The sequence below is a fragment of the Chinchilla lanigera genome, unplaced genomic scaffold (assembly GCF_000276665.1).
Source record: "Chinchilla lanigera isolate Chin_1 unplaced genomic scaffold, ChiLan1.0 scaffold00027, whole genome shotgun sequence".
In the NCBI taxonomy this organism is placed as follows: Eukaryota; Metazoa; Chordata; class Mammalia; order Rodentia; family Chinchillidae; genus Chinchilla; species Chinchilla lanigera.
The window spans coordinates 19,768,880-19,791,479 of record NW_004955428.1 but is presented as its reverse complement, the minus strand read 5'-3'; the positions used below and the strand labels follow the sequence as shown (position 1 = coordinate 19,791,479).

Genomic DNA, 22,600 nt, shown 5'->3' with positions numbered 1-22,600 from the left:
TAAATAGTAAACTATTTTAAGTCTCGATTACAAATTATCAAATCTGGATTACATATGGTATTAATGTTTATTTCAGAAAAACAATGCAAGAGTGAAAAATTTAAAACACAGCTGATATCTGTTGTCTATCAGTTTTGCAAACATGAAGAAAGTGGGTATCATTAAATTTTTGCTAAAGGAGAAGGGCAAGGTAGGCTTACATTACAGTGCAAAATAGGATTACATTACCACTCAAAAATATTATATTCTATCCTAAATCATTCTTTTTCTTTTACAAGTTTAGAACAAAAAGAATGCAAAAATCACCTAAATCTAATAATATTTTAAAATACTAAGCTAGTAATACAAGTAAGGTGAATAAATACTTTTTTCAAAAAGATTCCCATACTGCCATATAGGTTACAATGGCATGACTTGTGGACACTGCAGTACAGTTCAGGTGTACAGTGAATAGGAAGACCCTGAAAGGCCATCTCACTGAAGAAAAGCAGTAGTAAAGTGCTTGTGTGTAATGCATAGAGAACTGCTGTGTCACATATACACACACACACACATGCATACACATATACATATCTTTTATAAGAATGAAACAAAATTAAGCTTTTTAAAAGGTGTCTTATCCTTATATTTCTCATTTCTAAAGAATGCCAAGTTTTACACTGATTTATTAATCAAATGATCTTTGAGCTGAAGAACATGCTCTGTCCAATTGCCAAGTCACTGATGACACCAACATCTGCCAATGTAACAAATGAACCAGTCCATGAACAAGTAGTGTAAAATATGTTCTTTCATATACCAATTCTTTTCATGCATCAACTCTGATTACTATTACAGATGTAAAAAATAACACAAGAAAATGTGTTATACTATTTATATCACCTACTAAAATGTCTCAAAATTGTTTCAGAAGGTTTATGACATGATATTGCCAAATTAGTATATTTCTAGTACCCAGTATAACATATTCTGTGTATTATAGTATAGTAAATTTGTAATACACAGATCAAAAAATTTCATGATAGCAGAATAAAATTTTCATCAGGGACATTCACAATTAAAAGTTAATAGTCTCAACTTTCAGGGGCTGGGGATTTAGCTCAGCGGCAAAAGCGCCTGCCTGGCAAGCACAAGGTTGTGAGTTCGGTTCCCGGTACCGGAGAAAAAGGAAAAAAAAAAAAAAGTCTCAACTTTCAATGATATAAATATATTTTGCTCCATAGTAAGTATATTTATCAGTGATGTTATTTTTTTCTTTGAGTTATGACAGTACAAAAAAACTATAAAAAATGACTCAAAAGACAATGAACTTGGAGAAAATATTCCACAAGTATATTTGTTGGAACTATTCATTAATAAAAGGATTTGTTATTGAATATTCAAGCCTGCATATCATAAGCACCATACTGTCCCATTGAGCCACATAATAACCTTAAAGCTACATAAAATACACATTATCTAGCTGTTTACAAGGTCTGTGGATTAAGTTTTTACTGTCAAATTCATAGCCACCTTCTTTAAAAGGCTCCTCAGAAAAACAAGCTGACACTAGAGAAATACTAAAGAACTCAGTTTAAATTCTATACAGTAAAGTATAGCTCATTCCACACAGAGAAGTCAAGAGTGGAAACTTTAGGGAATGTTAGCCAGTTACTGATTCTGCATAGCTGTAAGTCTACCATGATGGGGTAAAGGGTGATTCCTAAGAGAAAGACTAACAACAAATGTTTAGAAGCTTTGGAAGGTAGCAATTTGAATTCCTACTCAGGAAACTTTCTCTTCTACAACACCGCTATGAAATGGTACCTTGTACCTCTAATCAACAATACTTCTAATAAACATTGCTTACATGGTGGACTTACAGTAGAACCAAGGTTAACCTGACCTTTAATTAAAAAGTTTTGACTCTTTGAAATAGCCACTGTTTATTACAGCTAACATGAATCTATACAGAACAAGTTTATTCGCTCACAATAAAACTCTTTAAATATATGGAAATGGGAACCAGTTCAGTCTGCAGAACTGTTAAGATAACAGAAACCCCATAGTTTACAGTCTTGAAGATAAGGTTCTTACAGGTATCCTAGGAACTAAAGGCCAGGATTTTCTGTATAGACACAAGTATCCTAATTTTAACAAAACAAAGCTCCTCTCATCAATCAATACATTTGGTTCAGGGTAGAAGGACAAATAAATTAGTAGTTCTTCATTGAGATTCACGTGGCATCTATAAAGGGAAAAGCGGAGACTCCTAAAGTACAAATAGAAAAAGCTTGAAGAATTTTAGTTCTACCAAAAAACTTACCCTCCAGGACGCTGTTTTCTATATAAGATAAATCTTTCAATTTTTAACATCTACTAAGATGATACTATTTGGTGAACACTGGGTCAGACAAAAGTAAACAAGCAGCTACAGATGAATATTAAGGTGTGTGTGTGTGTGTGTGTGTGTGTGTGTGTGTGTGTGTGTGTGTGTTCTGAGCACCATCTGGATATCTACAATGCCAGCACTGACAGAAGACATATTTTCAAGAAAACCCTCATAAAAACTTCATAAAAAGTAGCTACTATATTTTTCAGTGATATGAATGTACACTTAAAGTCAAAAGATTTAAAGCTTAGAGTCAGTTCCTAATTTTAAACATAAAATACCCAAAATGAGATAATAGTCTCAACACCAACTTCATACTGAAAATACTGCACTTCAGCATATTGTACGTATAGAACACTGTTCCATTTGTACATTTCTCTCTTTCACTGGTTCAAGTTTGTGACATTTCTGGATGATACACCCTGCTATGATACATTCTTTTTATTGCTACATAAAAAAAAAAATAAAGATGGTACCTCTTTTTCAAAGATATATTAATTTTCCATTTAATTTAACTTGGCTTCTAAGGTTAGATCCTCTTTTCCCCAAGACTGCTAACATCCTCTGAAATCCATCCCCTTGTGTACAGAGTGTGCAAACTGATGTGCTGCTTGCCCTCATGCTCCGTTCCTGCCCACTGGCCTCTGTAGGGCACAAAGCCCATTTACATTTTTTGCACCCTCTAACTATGACAAGCCACCATAGCATCTGCTGGCTCCTGCTTATCTATTGCAGGTCTTCCCCACTCAATGCTCTTTTACTTATTCTTCTCCTAACAGAAACAGCAGGCTGAAGAATGAGTCAACCAAGCCTTAGGAAGAGTAAAAGTGAAAGTGATAGAGAAAGCTGTCCACATTATGACTCAGTAACATGGTCTGATACACAAAAAATAGGAAATAACACTGATAGTAGAGTATGAATTTAATTTGGTATTAATAGAGTGGAAATTGAGCCATGCTTTTGTCCTCTGCTGTTTTTATTAAAAAGAAAAAAGAATGAAATGTTCCTAGACTGAATCTTCTGCACAAAAGCAAGTGTTTATATGAAGAATTTTTTTGTGCATTGGAGTTGTTTTTAATATATATCAAACTGGGAAGATAAAAAGGAAGCAGTGGTCAGAAGTCCGCTTGTTAAAATTAATCTCAAAACACCATATAAAATTTTTGAAAAAGAAAAGGAGACCTTGCTCAGCAGAAGGTAATACACACTCAGTTGTGATTATTAGAATAATAAAATATTACAAGAAAACACATTAACAGAAGAGATGGAGTCCAAAATACCCTCTAGTACACTGTTTTCTCTATCAGATAAATCCCTCAATTTTTAACATATACTAAGATGATGCTACTTGGTGAACACTAGGTCAGGTAAAAATAAACAGGCAGCTACAGATGAATACTAAGGAGTTTTATCATGTTCTACACCTAAACATAAATTCTGGATGGATTAAAATACAACAAAAAAGGGACTACCATAACTTTGAAAAAGATGCATACATTCTTGCATAGTTATGGAATAAGAAAGTTTTATAAATGAGACTTAAAACTTGGAAGCTATAGAGTCTGAAGACATGAAACTTATGCATGTATGATAAAATAAAGAAGTAAAACTTCTTCATTCAGAAGATGCAAGTTGGTAAATAGGGGGTAAGAAACAAAAATAGCAAAGGATTAATGTTCATAATATGTACAGAACTCTTGGAAATCCCTGAGAAAATAGACAAGTAGCCCAACAGAAAAATGGACAAAAAGTTTAAACATGAATTTTTCAGAAAATGTAAATGACAAACAAATTTATAAAAAGCAGCAAAATTTTACCCATCATTGCTAAAATGCATTGAGAATCACTTTTATATTTCCAGACTAAAACAAAGGATGATGGCAGAGAAAAAGGACACTTTAGTTCAGTCCTAAGAGAAAACAGAGCTTTTTTAGAAGGCAAGTGGGTAGTAGCAATCAAAATGTAAGATCAATTAAACATTTAACCTAGAAATTCCATACATAAGTTCTATTGTCAGAAATGTGATTTGTTTACTTACAGGACTTTATGTAAAAGGATGTTGACTACACTACTGTTCAAATACCATTGATTATGAAAAGTAACTTTATAGGACTCAAAATGAAAAGTTCTCCAAGTCATATGCTAAGGCAAAGAATGATACATACATGTCATAATATCATTCACTTTTAAACATAATTTGTTCCAAATGGACAACTGAAATTTGATGAATTTTTTCCAAGTATAACAAAATAACATCTTCTCACACAAACATTAGTGCAACATGTCAACATTATTGAAGATTTTACAAGATAGATGAAGGGGGTCCTTTATATAGAACATGTTGCCTGAAAACGTTACTTCAGATCTAATACTTTTGAATTTGTTCTCAACCTCACACAACTGAATGGTATCTCGTTCCCTCTTTCACAATCCAACAGTCACCTCTTCCCATTCTGATATGCTCCCTAACGCCTAACTCTGACACCCAGGCACCAGTTCTCAATGCTTTAGACCAAATGTGTCTCACCAAAATTGCTGTGTGAATTTGTAATTGCTAAAATGTGGAAACAACCCAAATGTCCATCCACCGAGGATTGGATAAGAAAATTATGGTACTTTTATATAATGGAATATTACTCAGCTGTAAAGAAAGATAAACTCGAGGCCTTTATATTTAAATGATCACAACTAGAAACCATACTCATAAGTGAAATAAATCAAACATACATGTGCAAGCACCACATTGTGTCACTAGTGTAAAACTTGAAAGAGTTAATTTAAACTCGGAGGTATGATAGATACTGTGAAATGAGGAAACCACTGAAGAGTAAAGGGCTTCTGGGATGTGGGAAAAGAGAAGGGAACGAAGGAGAAATTTTGTATGTATGTATATACAGGATAGATAACATGGTTGTTCTTCTGTCTTCTATTTCTATGCTGAAAGAAACTGTCAATGAGTCTTTGGTTGACCAGTATTGCATGTTTATATCTGTTTTCATGAGAAGCCACTTTGAAGATATCAATATGTAATACAACCACCATTGTTAATTCCCTACCACTTTGTTTGTAACTCTGTATTGTCTGTATTGTGCTTGTGATATGTTGTAAAATGTTGTATGTCTGTTAATGTTTCCCTCCTTTTATCTTTAAAATAAAAAAAAAAAATTGCTGTGTGGAAATCCTAATCCCCAATGAGACAATATTAGGAGGTTGGGCTTTGAAAGCTAACTGGGTCACATGAATGAGACTTAAGTCTGGAGAAGACACTGCTTTTACATTTGCTTCACACCCTGTGAAGATACAGGACAAGACACTACCCACCTGTAAACCAGGAGATAAGCCCTTGCCAGACACCTGACCTGCCAACACCTTTACCCTGAACTGCCTAGCATCCAGACCTATGAGAGACAAATGTTATTTCAGACCCCTAAACTAGGTATTCTGTGATAGAAGCCCAAATTGATGAAGATAATGCCTTATTTCTAATCCTCTCTACCCAAACCCACTATAAGCTTACAAAAGACGAAGGGGCATTAAAACTAAATTTGGCCTCTATAATTTGCTAAGTGATGAAATGAATACATTTTCAAAATAGAAACCATCCTTCAAAATTTCACTATGGTCATAATCAAGATAAATGACAATATTTCTCTTTTTAAGCAAATTTAAATATTAAAAGACAAGAAATGACCAAAAATAAGACAACTACAATAAAAATGAATAGATTATCTGCTCAAAAAAATCAGATTTATTGTATTTGAATAGAAACCCTTGGCTATGCTAGCTGACAATCAGACTGACTCTTGGTGTGTTTATTTTTTCTTATTTCTTTAGCATATCCTTATTTTAGAATTGACTAACTAGCCATTAATAAATAATGACGAAAGAAAAGGCTGATTTCCTTTTTTTTTTACATGATTCTTAAAGGACGTTTCAGACATTTTCACATAATCATACCAAACCTATGCTATGATCGTGATATTGCAAGAAACAGACGTGTTCAGAGGAGAAGAACTGAATGTACTTTCCACCTCGGAAATTACAGCCATCATGATTTCTATCCTTCCCAAGACATCATTATTACTTTCACATGATTTATGGCTGAAAGTATGAGAGATGGTGCATAGAGCTATGCCAAATTCCCATATGGTATATAACACAAGCCAAACTGTGAAAAACTCATAAATGTGGGTAGATCAGTTTCATCAAAGAAGGAGCAAGAGGGTTCCAGAGACTGAACAGGAAACTCGCCAGATAATTCTTTACAGTCATGGAATTCCAAAGCGCAGTAACAAAAACTGCCCAGAACACAGAATACTTGAGCCAAACATAAGTGCAGTAAACAAGAAATCAGGTAAAGACAGTACCAGTCAACCTGATTTATTCTTTGTTAAATCTACTTTTTGTTTTTCTCCTTAAACTAAGGCTGAAATTGACATTATAATTTATAAAATAATATCAAAAGGGACAAAATGGAAGTCCCTATGAATAGTGAAATAACTATAATCCTCATGAAATATCAAGAGAAAATAAGTACCAAGTTGTATTAAAAGAGGTTGTAAAAATGATATTTAATAGCATGCTAAAGTACATCAACCTAAAAATAGGCAAATATTTGTCATGTTATAGGGATTTTGACATTCATTTCTAAGATATTAAATTATCTTTGGACATTTCCTGAATTTGTTTCAAACACTATTTATTACTACACAAAAATAAATTTGATAAAAATAGTATGTTCTAGAACAAACACTCAAGCAAAAATAACTTAAGAAGTATAAACAAAAATGAATAGAACAACCCAAGAGATGATAACTTAAAGGAAAGGAAAGTTGGAGAAGTTATGCAAACTAAAGGAAACTGTAGAGTTGTTTCAGGAATGAGTCATGCAGAGGACAGAAAGGTAAGTTGGACAGTTAGTTAAGGTTATGGTTTGCAGAAATGCATTGACAGCAGAAAGTATATATATATATATATATATTCTGGCAAGCATGAGGTTGTGACTTCAATTTCCAGTATGAAAAAAAAAGTATACTTATTACAAATCATCAGAAATCTATTTATCACATTAGAGTGTAAGAGTGACATAACACAATTATGCTTTGGATGATGTGCTTGGTAGGATAGAAGGTACTGAGAAGAGATTAAGTGTCAGAAAGTGCAATGAGATGAATATGAAGGTAATCTAGATGAAAACTAATTTATCCAGATATTGGAATAGTAAAGGAAGGGGTAGGCAGGAGTTTTAGCAAGCACAAGGTCCTGAGTTCAATCCTAAACACTGAAAAAATAAAACAAAACAAAATAAAATGGAAGGGATGATGCAAAGGTGATGAAATAATGGAGACAGTAGAATCTATGGTCTGGTTTCCAGTTTTAGAGAGGAATTGAAACTGAAGAATAGATTTCAAGAATTATATACTTTGTCACTAGTAAAAGACTCTCCAATAGAGAAGTTATTAGGACAAAGAAGATGAAAAGGTCCTTGTAGAGCTTTGTAAAAGCACTGTCAAAAAGATACCCACTTATGTATCAGGTAAGCAGCTATAAATATGGGTCTGCAGCCTAGTATTAATGAAATCATTTGGAATTAACATTGATAATGGAAGTCATGGATACAGATAGCATTTCTTAGAGAGAGAGGACACAGAAAAATGTCTAAGATACCCTCTTGGGGTAAAGGTAGACTATCGTGACAGAGCTTTTACATGTCTCCCAAAAGCTCATGTAGGAAAAGTTTGGTTACCAACCTGTGGAGCTACTAGATATAACCTTAAGAAGACGGCACCTAGTGGAAGAAAATTAGGACATTGAGGGGTGTGCCCTTCATGAAGATATTGGGATTCCAGCTCCTACCTCCATCATTTTGCCTCCTGGCCATTGTGAGGAGAACAACTTTGCTGTACCATGGGCTCCCCATCATGATTTTCTGCCTAATGATAGGCTTAAAAGCAACGGAGCCAACCAACCATGGACTGAAACATCTGAAACCGTGAGTCAAAGTGAATCTTTCCTGCTCCGAACTTCTTTATCTAAGGTATCTCGTTACAATAATGGAAAGCAGGCTAATACAGAGGCTGCAGAAGTGTTCGGAGAAACTGTCAGGCGATCAACCAAAGTACACTACAAGAACACCAAAGATGAAGAGAATTTTAGACAGGTAACATGAACAAAAGCATCAAACTTTATGGAAAGAAAGAAAAGATTAAAAATTTAACAATTATTAAATCCCCATACCCTTCATTGACTTAATAACTGGGAGATTTTTAATGATTTAATACTCAGTGCCACTTTGTAAAAAGAGTTTCAATAGAGCATGGAAGACAAAAATGAGGTTGCAAAGGGTTATGGTCTGAGTGAGTGTTACGAAGCAGAGCAAGATCTCCTCTAGTGACTCATTACATATACATTGCCCCAGATATCCAAACACTTCACTGAAAGATGAACAATTGAAAATCATGTCAGCAAAATGGTAAAAAACAGATTAATAAGCTTTTACCTTCTTGTGATTCTTGTAAACATTTCTGTGAGCAAATCCCTTGCCACAAAGCTTGCATTTGTAAGGCTTATCTTCACTGTGGATTACTTTGTGGGCCCCCACTTGGTCAAGCCTCTTGAAAGATTTATTACAAATCTCACAATTATAGGGTCGTTTTTCTGTGAAAAATGAGTGAAGACAATCTCATAGCTATATAAAGGTAAAGGATAAAAAGGGACACATCCTTACCTTAAATTACTTGTTATACATGACTAAACTAAAAAGTGATGTCAAACTAAAACAAAGCAGGAAGAAAAAAGGACCAAGAAGTCCACTTACACTGGATATGTAAGTCTATTCACAAATGAAATATAAACTTATTCTCCTACAGGCTTATTTTAAAAACTAAAGGTAGGTTTAATAGAAAGAGGTTTAAATTTAAAGAAAAAATCCTATTTCCAGATGAAAAATCTGCTGATACGTGTGAGTTTAAGTCAAGGTCACAGCCGGGAGCACTAAGAGAGCCCTGGCACTGAGGGAGGTAAAAGCAAAGCTGCCTCCTGCAGGGCCACACAGGGCCCATCCAGGCAGAGTTTCCAACTGTCAGCAGGAATTAAACATTTAGGCGGGTATGTCAAAGCCATATTTATATGTAATATTCATATAATGTTGACAACTAAATTTTAAAAATACTGTGTGAATCAATGTATTTGAAATTTCTGATTTTAATTTACTAAAACATCTATATCTATCTCCAAGCAATGTGGATATTCAAAAACATTCTGACTTCAATGGCTTCAAATTACAAACATCTTATGTTCTAGGAGACTTTATGAAGCCAAAATTATTTTCAGAGTATTTTTTTTATAATCTGTGTAAGTAAAACCGACTTCTTACTCAAGCTTAAGATGAAAATTATGGCTTTAAAATAGTTTCTCAGAACATATTTATAAATTTCTCAGTAACATTTATTAGCACCATAATTAAGATGTAAAAGTATCTAGAAGTGTAAACATTGTAATTGTTGAATCTAGTAAATGTCAAAAGCTCTGCTAGTACAGTACGTAAACGATCATACTTGTACTTCAGACTTAATGTTTTTGAAAGTCAGGTACTGTGTCCCATTTCACAGAAGAGAAGTGACAAATTAAATGGTGACTCTGAAGATCCCCTTTAACCAAATCACCTAACAAATTATGGAATAGCAAATTAAGTAGCTTGTTCTAAATCTCCTGACTAGATAATGGTTATGCCAGAACTTACAGCCAGGACATCTCACTACCCTTTCAGAGCTCCTGAAAATGACAGTCACCCTTCTGTAGTGATTTCAATGTATAATGAAGAAGTACAGAGTTTACCTGAGTGGGTGATCATATGACGTTTCAGCTGATTGGCTGAAATAAATTTCTTCATACATTCTTGACAGTCAAATATCTCATGAATCTGAAAAAGATAATACTGACAGTTAAATAAACATTTGAAACCCAGAAAATTACACAGAGCTCATCCCAAAGTTTAAAACTACAGTTGCTACTGCAGTATCTGTTCATATTATCCTCTATAAACTGAAAATGCACCAAACATACATTATTTAATAAAACAGTATTAAAAACTTAACAGTCACAGTGCTTAAATATGCAGTATAGCTGATCTGTTTAATGTATACCACATGCATTGACTAAAAAGTTACACCTTGTACATATTAACTCTGTTGTTCTACACAAATTTAGACTTGGAAACATGTAACCTGCAGGAAATGAGATTCCTTTTGTAGTAGATAATGATATTTAAACCTAAGTGCACTAATGCAGAGTAAAATATTAATTGCAACTAAGAGATAAAGTTCTGAAAACATTTACTCCACATACAGAATCATGTACTGATTCTATCTTACTGATTATGGAGAAGTCAAACATGATCAGAGGACCACAATAAAAAAATAAGGAAGAAATTCAAAGGATACAAAGTAGTAGATATGTAAGATAAACAGGTCTAAAATAAAACAAGAATGAAGTCAACAATAATGAATAGTATTCAGTATTTTTTTGCTAAATGAGGAGATTACAGCTGCTTTTGCCAGAGTGCAGGGGATGGTTAAATATGAATTGAATGTTTTAGATTGTTGTGCTGCAATGGCTATTTTACTGTATATAGGTATCTTACAACTGATGCTGCACACTTTATACATTTTAAAATGTTTTTATACTAAACATAAGGGGGGACGCCTTTAACAAGCAACTAGTGCATATAAATATTACAACTGGATGATGCATTATTTCTTTCTCCATCAGACCTGTTGCCAGAGAAAATAGTATGAAAAGCAGCAACCTAAACTATTATCACAAACAATGTGCTCAGTTCTGAAAGGAACGTATTAGATCAGGCGATATCAGAAATTGTTATTGTCCCAATGGTCTGCACTATTTTGCTGAAGATTCTCTCGTGGTTTTGGTAAAGTCTTGCTTTTGTGTCAGGCTCACTGAAGGTACAGCTGGCTCCCAATGTATGACCCAGACAAGCAAAGGCCCTTGTGGAAGAAGCGAAGACAGTGACCATCCTGCAGAATAACTAGAGACACATGGAGTTACAGGTCACCACCTTGACCCAGCAGAGCACAGGTGTAATGAGTGCTCTTTTAATGGTCTCCTTGATCTAGAGGCCGTGACAGGACTCAAAGCCAGGAAGGTGCAGATGTTTTGGGAGAAGGCTAACAGATCCAAGGCCTCAGCGGCATCTTCTTTACCCATTCACATGCCAAGTCTAAGGCTACTGACCCTCTTATCTTTCTGTCAAATATGATTTGATGCACTGGAAAAAATTATGTAACGTAGTAAAACGTGGAGAATCAGACAACACCCAAGAGATATCATTCCCCTCAAGTCTAACTCTTATCCTTGCAGGGATGCAGCAGTATCCAATCTTGATTAAGGGATGATATCAATTCCAGAGACTCCACAGCTAAGAAAGCAGAGTGGACTCGGTGCCACCACCCTAGCAGGAACACAGGATAAAAGCTTGCAGCCAGCAGGTGTTAAAGGTGCGGCCTCATCTCCCAGCAAGGCTTGCACAGGGGCTTGGGCTGAACACTGAAGTCTGCGGAGCAGTGATGTGAAATGTGATGCTTATTTGAAGGTAATAAGAGTAGAATTTTTATATTCTTGAACCCTACTTCTGTAATTCATAGCACATAATTTTATAATGACAAACAGATGATAACCCTTCTGAGACAAACAAAAATGAAAACTTTTATGTATTTTCATCTTTAATACTAAATTTTCACTGGTATACCAAATGTTTACAACCGTTCAATGATATATAAAGTGGTAATTTAAATAAAATATGTGCAGAATGCTGATGTGTTCTCTTCTTTTTTTTTTTTTTTCCTGGTTCCGAGAATCAAACTCATGATCTTGCACTTGACAGGCAGGCACTGTGCCGCTGAGCTAAATCCCCAGCCCCTCTCTTCTTAACTCTCATAGCTTCTGAAACATGAAAGATTTTTGAGGTTGAATTAAATTGATAGTCTCCAAATTATTACAGAAATAATTTACTGTACACAAAAGCATGAGAAAGTTACTCTCCAAACTCCTAAGGTGGCTTAATAAAATTAATTTAATGTGAAAATGACAGGTAACAGTACTTAATGTCAAATACTAAAAACTTATTGTGTAAAATTTAGTATATCATATTGATCTGGAGGGTAATATTTCAAAACTCTAAATTAATTAATTTTCAAGAAAGACCATAATATACCTTATGGTTATAAAGGACAGCCTCCACTAATACAAAATACTGTATTGTGTAGTAATTTAGCATTGTAACAAAGCACCATCTCCTGGCAATGTGAACTATTGCAACTAAACTCTACAAGATATTAAGAGTCATCCAACTAAAATGTCACGACTGGAGTCATTAAAAGTTGTGTATATATTCAGAAGAGCTAAAATTGAGTAATTATGCTCTCATAAAGAGAGGAAAGGGCTGTAGCACACTAATAATTTACTACATTCTGTAACTATTAATAATTCAAAAGCATGAGCAATATTGTCTGTATTCTATCACCACCATGTACAGTTTCCTTCTATGAAGTTATTTCCTTCAAGGGAAAAAAGTTGTTAGGAAAAAAAATAAAACAGGACATCATTCACAAATATGCACCACCACCAATTTTGTTAAATCAGTCTACTTTTTAAACTACCTTAAATTTCAACCTCTAAGATTTAAATAGATCAGGAAAATAAATTATAGGATGATAAAAGAGAATGTTTAGAAAATATCTATTCCAATAGCTTTAATATTTTTGTCTCAAATTAGGTTCTGCTTCCCAAGCTATAAAGATGATGGGGAGAAAGAAAATGAGACTTACAAGAAGGAACATCTAGAAAAATGATAACTAGTTCAATGTTCCATTTTAAAAATGAGAAAATAGAAGCCCAATGTTAATGGAGGGTTAGTGACAAAGGAAGAAATACCCTAACCCGAACCTCAATGCTTATTCCATTATTCTTCAACAAAAGGATCAAAATCACAGCAGGTTGTAGCCACAGATACATCAATGTAATTTAAATATCTTGTGTGTTTTAAACTAAAACCTCAGAACAGTTGGAGCTATTATGTTAAAAGTCATATAAATCTTAAATCCTGTTTAATTACTACAGAATAGATATATATATATACGTGTGTTGAGTGAAAATTCGTTTTAGAAACCACAAAAAAGTAATCTGACTTTCATTAATACCATTTTCTCTTTCCTTGTGTACTAATTCATGAAAAGAAAATGTGCCATGTTCCTAAATATTCTAAAAGCACAGGAAATTAGGAAATGATCATTTATATCTTTGTTATAATAAAACACAACATGAATATTTTGAAACTTGTCATGATGTGAACAATATCTAAATTATATTTTAATTCTATCTTATTAACTGCTTGCTATTGTTCTTGGCCAATAATTGCCATTTGTTCTTTAAATTAATTTCCTCAGTAAAATAATAATGTAATGATTTTTAGATTTTTCTTCTAATATAATTTGTCTCTGCTAATAGCACTTGAACATACAAACCTATTAGTGTATACTTTATTATGTTAATGTTAGAAAATAGAATAAAGTACAGTCAAGCTTAACAAAACATTATACTAGGAATTCATAGTACTATTTTACTGTTGTATCATAATGGAACTCATTTTGGCTATTTTGGACTAAACTATAATATGTATTCCTTTTAATAGCCAAGGCTCCTTCCCAGAACATTGTAAATACCAAAAAAAAGTATGGTTTTCACATTAGTTTACTTATTCATTGATTTTCCTGAGTGTAACAGTTGATAACACATGAAACCAAATCAGCTTTATGTGAAGGATTCAGCCAGACATGACACCTGGCGTTGAAGAAGCATTTCAATTAATTCAGAATAACAGCAACTTAAAATATCCTTTTACTTTGTTGCACATTAGTTTTACATTCTAGAACATGTTATCATTTAATGGCAAAGCTCTGTCTTAACCATATAAAAAAAAATCAACTGAAAGTTTCTATGGCAGACACCATAAATGACAGGAAGATCTCTTACTGTGATGAAAGTTAATCTTTATTCTACTAACCTTTCTATGTTCCTGTAGACTTGATGGTGAGGAACACTTTTTATTGCACACTGAACATATGAGCTTTTTCTTAGTATCTCCTAAAATAGAAGTAAAATACCACTATAAATTAAATGAGACTACAGAGAGATACAACTGATACAGTGTTTCTACACATGTAATTTCATTTTCACAGTTCAGAATCTCACATCCATTTAGGTGGATGTAGATATACCCATAAACTCACATAAAATGTAAGTTGTATTTCAGACCCTTTCCTTTTAAACTTGAGAAATCTTCCACTTGATATACCACTTTTTAATAAAAGTGGTAAAGTGTAAAATAAGCCTTTCAATTTTCCATGTACTGACATAGTATTAAAAGAGAAAAACACATTTCCACAAAAATCAAATTAAAATTAACCAAATATACTTAAGAAAGAAAAAACAATTCATAAATTGATTTTTCTATTCCATTTACGTTTCAATAGAATATTTTATTTCATCAACTGGGTTTTTAAAATGGAACTTATAGATTATTATTTCTAATACCAGATTTACAAAATCTATGAGCACATACTTTATCAGATTAATGTTAAGAAACAGAATAATGTAAAATCAAAGATTAAAATGTTACATTCACAGTACATATTAATCAAAATAAAACCCAATTTTGCCTTCTTATATAATAATTAAATTAGATAGGTAAAACGTCATGAGAATAAAACATTTTAAAGTCATAGACTTTCAATAAAACATTTTTAAGATATGATGTAATAATAATGTCATCTATACTACTATCAAACAACAATAAAATCATGTTTTGCACTTCTAATTTATTAATTTCAAATATATATATTGAACATATTTTTGGGCATGGTGGCGTACACCTGTAATCCCAGCTTTTGGGAAGCTGAGCCAGAAAGATTATGAGTTCAAGGCCAGCATGAGCTGCATATTGAGTTCAAGGCTAGCCTGCACTTCACAGTAAGACCCTGACTTAATTTTTTTTTTTTTTTTTTTTTGGTACCAAGAATCAAACTCAGGACCTTGCACTTGCCAGGCAGGCACTTATACCACTGAGCTATATCCCTAGCCCAAGACCTTGAGTTAAAACAAACAAAAGCAAAACACAAAAGGAGATAATGAGCTAATGTGCATTCACCACAAGACTCCAACAAAGACTGCTGGCCCAGGGCTACTCCTACTGCACCCTCAATTCCATCCATTGTCCAATTCTCTTATTATTTTGAAGCAAATCCAAACCAAGTAAAAAAATTCCCAAATGATTCTACTATAAGATCATATTTATGAAAGAAAAACACATTTTAAAAAAACAACAAATATGAATTTTTCAAAATATTGCTGGTAACAGTGCATCCATTTAATACACTGTTTTCCTCATGCTAGCATTTCATTAAAGAAAATTTTCTTAGTGATTGACAAGAAAGAGGGCTACAGAATGAGAAAACTCTCTTGAGCAAATGGGTTTCTGACTGCATATATATATATATGTTCATTAATTCCCTAAAACATCTATTATATGTGAAAGGCCACTGAGAAAGAACATTCCCTCTTTTCCAACTCCCATCTGTTGGGTTTGACCATGTTTCACCCATAATATTTAATTGCCAAACCCCAGCCCTCATGACAACTGCTCCTTGGGATCAGCCAGGCCCTTCCCACCAGGGAGGTCAGAGGAGGAAGAGAGGAGAGAAATAAGTGGTTCCTCCAAGCACTATTCTCCCTTTGCCCTTATCCTCCTGCCACTGTCACAGGTTATGCACCAACCCCCACCCATGCGCTCCAATCTGTTCTTTCCTCCTCATATCTCTTCCTCTTTCTTGTAGAGCTGGAAAATTTTCTTGGAAAGAAAGCAGAAAAGGGGGCTGGGGATTTAGCTCAGCGGCACAGCGCCTGCCTGGCAAGCGCGAGGTTGTGAGTTCGATTCCCGGTACCAGAAAAAAAAGCAAAAAAGCAAAAAAAAAAAAAAAAAAAAAAAAAAAGAAAGAAAGAAAGCAGAAAAGTCTCAGGACTACTCATCTGAGAATATATATACATGTTATCTCCTCTGTACTGTTAGCATTTACAGAAACTAGGCGAATGAGAAAGACAGCAAGTGGCTTGAGGAACTCAGTCCTTTCATTTTATGCATTCTCTTGTGTAGCCATGAAGTTCTCCACCCTCTACCAGCTTTCCTAGGTTCAAGACAAACAGCAGCAACACAAAGCCACAACTAGAATGCATACTATTTTTGGCTTTCCCATATACAAGTAAATCTGATGTATAACTTTCACATGCAATTTTCAAAAGTATTCAGGAGGGCTGGGGAAGTACCTCAGTCGATACTGCTTACATAGTGTATGCAAGGCCCTAAGGCTGAATCCCCAGCACCACCATTAGAAAAAAAACCTCAGGAACATATTATAACAGTAGCTGATGGCGAGGAGAATTTGTATAGCCACACTAAATACATAGTCAGTTAAGCACATGGGTTACAGCACACCGGTTAAGTGTGCTTCTAGGAGCTAGTCTAAGAACCTACCTACCATATGTTATAGTTTCTATGAAAAACTTCATTTAAATACTCAGGTTCCTTTTATTCAGCATCTTCAACTCATATCACATGGAAAGGAAATTTGTCATCATAAGTAGAAGCTGCAAGATCCTCTATTTCTTTGGATACCTTTCTCCTTTTATAATAAAGACTTCTACAACCAGATGTACAAGTATTGCTTTGCTTGCTATTTTCAATAGGAAATGTTTTTTCCTTACGTGTGTGTGTGTGTGTGTGTGTGTGTAGTTGACAACAAGGAGAAAGGCCAGAGATCATGCGTGAGAAACTAAAATCATGTACCAAATCCAGAAAAAGGTAGGTATAGTGACTTTTGGTTAAAATATAGCAAGTGTTCAGATTTTATGTAATATACAACATAGAAAAAATAACAAAATAAAATTTCCTTTCATAAATTATTCCCTACAAATCACCATGAATTTCCAGACTCTGTAACATTAGAACATCCAGTGCCAATCACAAGAAGCCCCAAAATTTATGCTTATAGCACAGCATGACAACCATATACCCAGTAACAAGAATGCAAAAATTTCCAGAGTTTCAGTATGTATCTGGTTTTGTACTTAGTCCAGCAAAGTTAACTTTAAAACTGACATGAAAATTTTGTTACAATACATTACAGACATAGAGAAAATTAAGAGCAGCACTTTAACCTGAATGATATTTAAAAAAACAAAAAAACTATGAAGGCAAGTCTATCAAAAAGTTATGCTTGCCTTTCAGAAACACAGAAAAATGTCCACCTATCAACTATATGTTCTTCAAAAGGAAAAACAGCAAACCACACTGTGAAGTCCCAGTGACGGGCACCAGTGAAGGTGTATCTCACAAGACTACCTTCCGCTTCGAGGGCCTTCAAAAATACCTCACAGTCATTGTGATGCCCAAACCAACACTGTGAATTTGCAACCAGTAGCCAAGCTCATGCCAGCAACCTCTATGACTTTATTATTATTAAAGCCGATACTTTTGGAACAATAAACAAACATAGGGAATAGATGCTAGGCTAAATACCCTTTCCACAATAGTGTGAGCATAAACAAGGGAGAAAAAGAACTCACTTTCCCCCTATTCAAATACACACTTCTAAAAATTTCCCAGAAACCAAACGCAAAGGCAAATACACAAGAAGAGTTTATGCATACAAGCATACATAGAATTCAATGAATCTCCACATCTTTTGAGGAAAAGATATTAAGTAGAAGGTTCTTTGCGAAATACAGCCAGTGGCTCAAGTCAGTGCAAAATATTCAGTCTCTAAACCAGAACACACTTACTGATTGCTACAAAGTGCTAAGCAGATCAAATCTAAGTAACAATCAACTTTTATATTTGTTTTATTGTTTAGCTAGCCATTAGAAGGAATATGAATGGCATTTGCTTTATTAATCAAACTGTATTCAATTCTCATCTCAAAATGTAGTTAGGAATTTTCTCCAATATGGAAGAAATGTAAGCATTTAAAGATTGAATATTTCCATTAAAAACATTAAGGCAAAAAGGCATCACTTAGTTTCAAAATATATCTGTAACTGTCAATCTCAACAATTTATGAAAGAAAAATTTCATATGCTGTTATTAAAAAGTATTATGTTTTAATGCACCTGACTACCAAGCACAACCAGATTCAAGTTTAGATTTATAATTGTGACCAACTCAGAGATAGGAAAACTAACAAATGCTGTTCGAAATCTACTTGAAAAAGAAACAGTGTTTGGTGAACAAAAGAATCCACATCTGTGTGAAATATACTGGAAAAGTCAGCTTTTCTCCTCAAGAGTGAGAATTTAAAACAGATAGCTGTGGCCTGGGGAAAGGAAATGCTTTTAAAAATGACCTTCCAATGACTCCTCACCAGTGTGGACATTTTCCTGGTGTCTTTTTAGGGCATCCCTGCTCTTCAACTTCTTCCCACAGCTGTCAGCCTCGCACACGAACCTGGCATCCCCCCGGCAGGTCTCTTGGTGCTGCTCAAAACTACAAGACAAAAAACCAGGGCAGACAGGATGAAGAAATGCTGACGACTCCCTACAAAATTTCAACATCATGGCAGGCTTCTGTAACACATGCTCCCTACTAGAGCTTCAGGGTGATTTCATGCATTACTTACGCAGGTAAGAAAGAAAAGCATTTCAATCCTTTAATTTAATCAGTGTAATATGGAGTCACTACCAAGCATGAAATTGTGCATGCAAAAAATGACCCACAATTATATAACAGCCATCTCATAACTCAGACACAAAACCTCAATGCTGAGCTGAAGGAAGAAGTGCACAAAGAGCACTGAAAACTCCGTGAAGAATCCTTCAGACTGCCTTTCGCTGTGCACTGAAGACCACTGAGGGGAAATAGAGGAAAAAAGACAGACAGTAACAAATGCTGGAACTCTGAGGAGACGATGTGCGAAAACGCTAACTTGAGTAAAATCACATACGCGATCTTTATTCACTGTTTTCTGCCTTTAAAGATTTTTTAAAGTATACCTTATTTGAGCTCTAGTTCAGCAAGTGTACTTTCATGCGGACTACATAAAGCCAAATGCAATAAAAGCTTAGTAGAATGCAGTGTTTGAGTGTATTTATATAAAAGCACATAGTCCTTCCTCGATGACTTTTTTAGTTTTTCTGTTTCCATTTTTTATTAGCACGTCTGCAGCTCATAACGATGGCAGTCCTGGTGTGGAGCTGGTTCACGTGGATGACACAGCTTAATTCCTTTTCTCCCCCTTCCCTCCCTCTCTCCCTCTACCTCCTGATCCTCTTCCCCTTTGTAGAAGATCTATCTCCTTATTTTCAATTGTCTTTTATTTTGCCCTTAATTTATATTTTGAGTTTCTCACATAAGAGAAACCAGGAAATGTTTAATATTGTGTGTTTGATTTATTTCATTTAATATTATTTCTCCAGGTACACCCACTTTCCTACAAATGATAGAAGTCTTTTTTCTTTATAACAAAGTAGTACTTCATTGTGCATAAATACAATATTGTCTTTATCTACTGATCTATTGATAGACATATATACTGCTTCCAAGGTTTACATATTATGAAGTGTGCTGCTATAAACATAGGTAGTTAATTTAAAAGAAACTCCAACAGAATCTTTACATGTTCAATCTGTTGCTACAAGGTTTTAATTTTTTAAACATTAGGTCTAAGGAGAAATTTTTATTCTCAAATTTATAAGCAGTATATTTGGTGCTAAATATATGGGAATATATACCATTATATATATTTATAAAAATATATAGTGCTATAGGTATGTCCTATGTATAGTGCTATATAGAGAACTATATAGTGCTGTGTGCTATATATGTGCTATATATATAGAAATATGGAAATATAATGCTATACATATGGAAATGTGGAAATTTAAGTAACACTATTTATATATATGGAAATGACCCTAATATAGAGATCATGTTAGAACTTTAATGAAACAAAAAAGAATATTAAGCCCATGTAAAAGATTTTGTATTCATATGTATGATGATATTCTGTTAAACATAACTCATGATCACTTTTAATAATTGATGATCCTGTAAAATATTTAAACAAAAGGATGATACATTGTTAATATAGATCGTTATGATAATAAAGACTTCAGAGCTGTGCGTAATATCATTTAATTCATCATATTGTCATATTCTGTATTCATTTAATTATTCCTCCAAAGTTATTGTTAAATAAACATTTCTTCCCAAAATGCCTTTGCATTCTTCACACTCTGAACTTTCTCCATTTCTTAAAACTTTATTTTAGAGGGAATATCAAATGTTGACAATTGAAACTTAGGACACATTACCTCAAAGCATGGGCTAAATTATGTATATCTGCATTTCAGATTAGTAAACCAATGAGGTTGATATTGAATGGCAAGTCATTAAAGGGACAATGACTGATTAGCATACAACTATTTCCTTGTAACTTCATAATCAAAATATTTTAAAAAGCAACAGATTGCACCCTGAGAAAAGATTAATTAATGCCAATATAGAACGTCTAATCTCTCTGTCTCTGTCACACGTGCGCACACACACACACACACACACACACACACAGGTTAAAAGCTATCAGTCAAGATGAATGGAACAGTTAAAGTGTTAGCTGTAATTTCAAAGGTACTTTTTAATGTACGCACTGTCTTTGCAAAGCCTGCTTAACTGGGAATTTCTTCCCGCAGTTCTTGCACTTAAATTCTTTCTCCTCTGTGGGCTTTTGGTGCAATGTTTGGAGATGCTCAGCAAGAATCTCCTCGCTGGTAAAGCTCGAGTCACACTGTGGACAGGCATAGTCCTCTTCACAGCAAAGGGTATCTGAACATGGATGAGGAAACACTTTTACAAGATGGAAATTCAGAGCCAAGAACTACTAGTTTTTGCTTGAGCGTTAAAATCAAATTAATTGTGTTTAGTAGAGAAATTCTTATTTTTCTATGACTGTGAAGTGTTGTCCACAAAACAATAACAGAAAGTGTTACTACAGGGACAACAACAACAGGGGCATATACTATTTTTAAAATCATTTACTTGGGTTTCACTGAATTAATACAAAATCAAATTCAATTTTTAGTTTATCCTATCTTAACAGTTCAGACCAAGGAGTTATTACAAAGGTTGAATTGCAAAACAAAACTTTTCCCCCAAATGGTCCATCTTTCCTTCACACTTTGTTTCACAAGAAGAAAAATCCAACTGAAGTAAATTTTTGAATTACCAAATCTAACATATATGTGAAAAAAAAGACCAAAATCATAAAAAGAAAAGCACTGTGCTGACTCCAGCAGCTGGGGTGAGTGAGGCTCTGTTGTCTGCAAATGGACTAAGATCTGTTCACATTTCTCAGGTGCTATTAAAAGAAAATGAAAGAAAAAGAAAAGAAAAGAAAAGAAAAGTCACCAATAAGCTCATCTTCCTGAGACAGTGCTATACTTCCAGACATGCCTTTATCTTTTGTACACACAAAATTTACACAGAGTACAGGAAAAACTACATTTATGATCACACTTTATACACAATTTCACATTGCTCTTTTTTTCCACATAACATCTCAAGTCAGTATTTTTAAATTAAAGGTACTGTAATTTATTCAATCACACTCTCAATTGTTAGAGATCCAAGTGGCTTCTTTATTTCTTTTGCCGGAGTTTTTGTTAGTTTGCTTTTATAAATGAGCCTTTAAGAATTCTAGAACAAAAATAGCAATAATACAAGTACCTGGTTGATATGTTTAGACAAACTTTTTAACATTCTGTGAATTCTGTTTACAAAAATAATAAAAATTGTTATCTTGATAACAAAACAGAAATCAGGCCAGGGAGAGGTAAATGGGAATATTTTATTTGTAAATTTAAAAAATGAACACAATAAGAACTCTTTCATGCGATGGAGAGAATAGCCCCAAAAAACATAAATGCAGAAGTAAATGTCATCACCCAAAATGTGATGTTCCTAACAGTATGATGCATATTTGAAAAATATCATATGCTGAGCCTGTCCTCCTTGCTCTTTCAAATAATCCAATTGAAGCAAAGAAACAGAAACAAGCTGGCGAGGGTGAAAGAATGCACAGACTTTCTAGCCAATGACATTCAGCTGGA

The 22,600-nt window shown here is 34.0% G+C and overlaps 1 protein-coding gene across 1 annotated transcript in view; it reads right to left on the bottom strand.

Moving 5' to 3' along the window:
• The window catches only part of Prdm5 (PR domain containing 5), a 196,996-nt gene that overhangs the window by 90,237 nt on the left and 84,159 nt on the right, over nt 1–22,600 (bottom strand). The window contains exons 6-11 of the mRNA XM_013515254.1: nt 21,143–21,317; nt 19,249–19,341; nt 18,859–18,980; nt 14,451–14,530; nt 10,208–10,292; nt 8,871–9,028 (exon numbers count right to left, since the gene is read on the bottom strand). Of these exons, the coding sequence (XP_013370708.1) occupies nt 8,871–9,028; nt 10,208–10,292; nt 14,451–14,530; nt 18,859–18,980; nt 19,249–19,341; nt 21,143–21,317 (713 nt within the window). The remainder of the gene's footprint in view (nt 1–8,870; nt 9,029–10,207; nt 10,293–14,450; nt 14,531–18,858; nt 18,981–19,248; nt 19,342–21,142; nt 21,318–22,600) is intronic.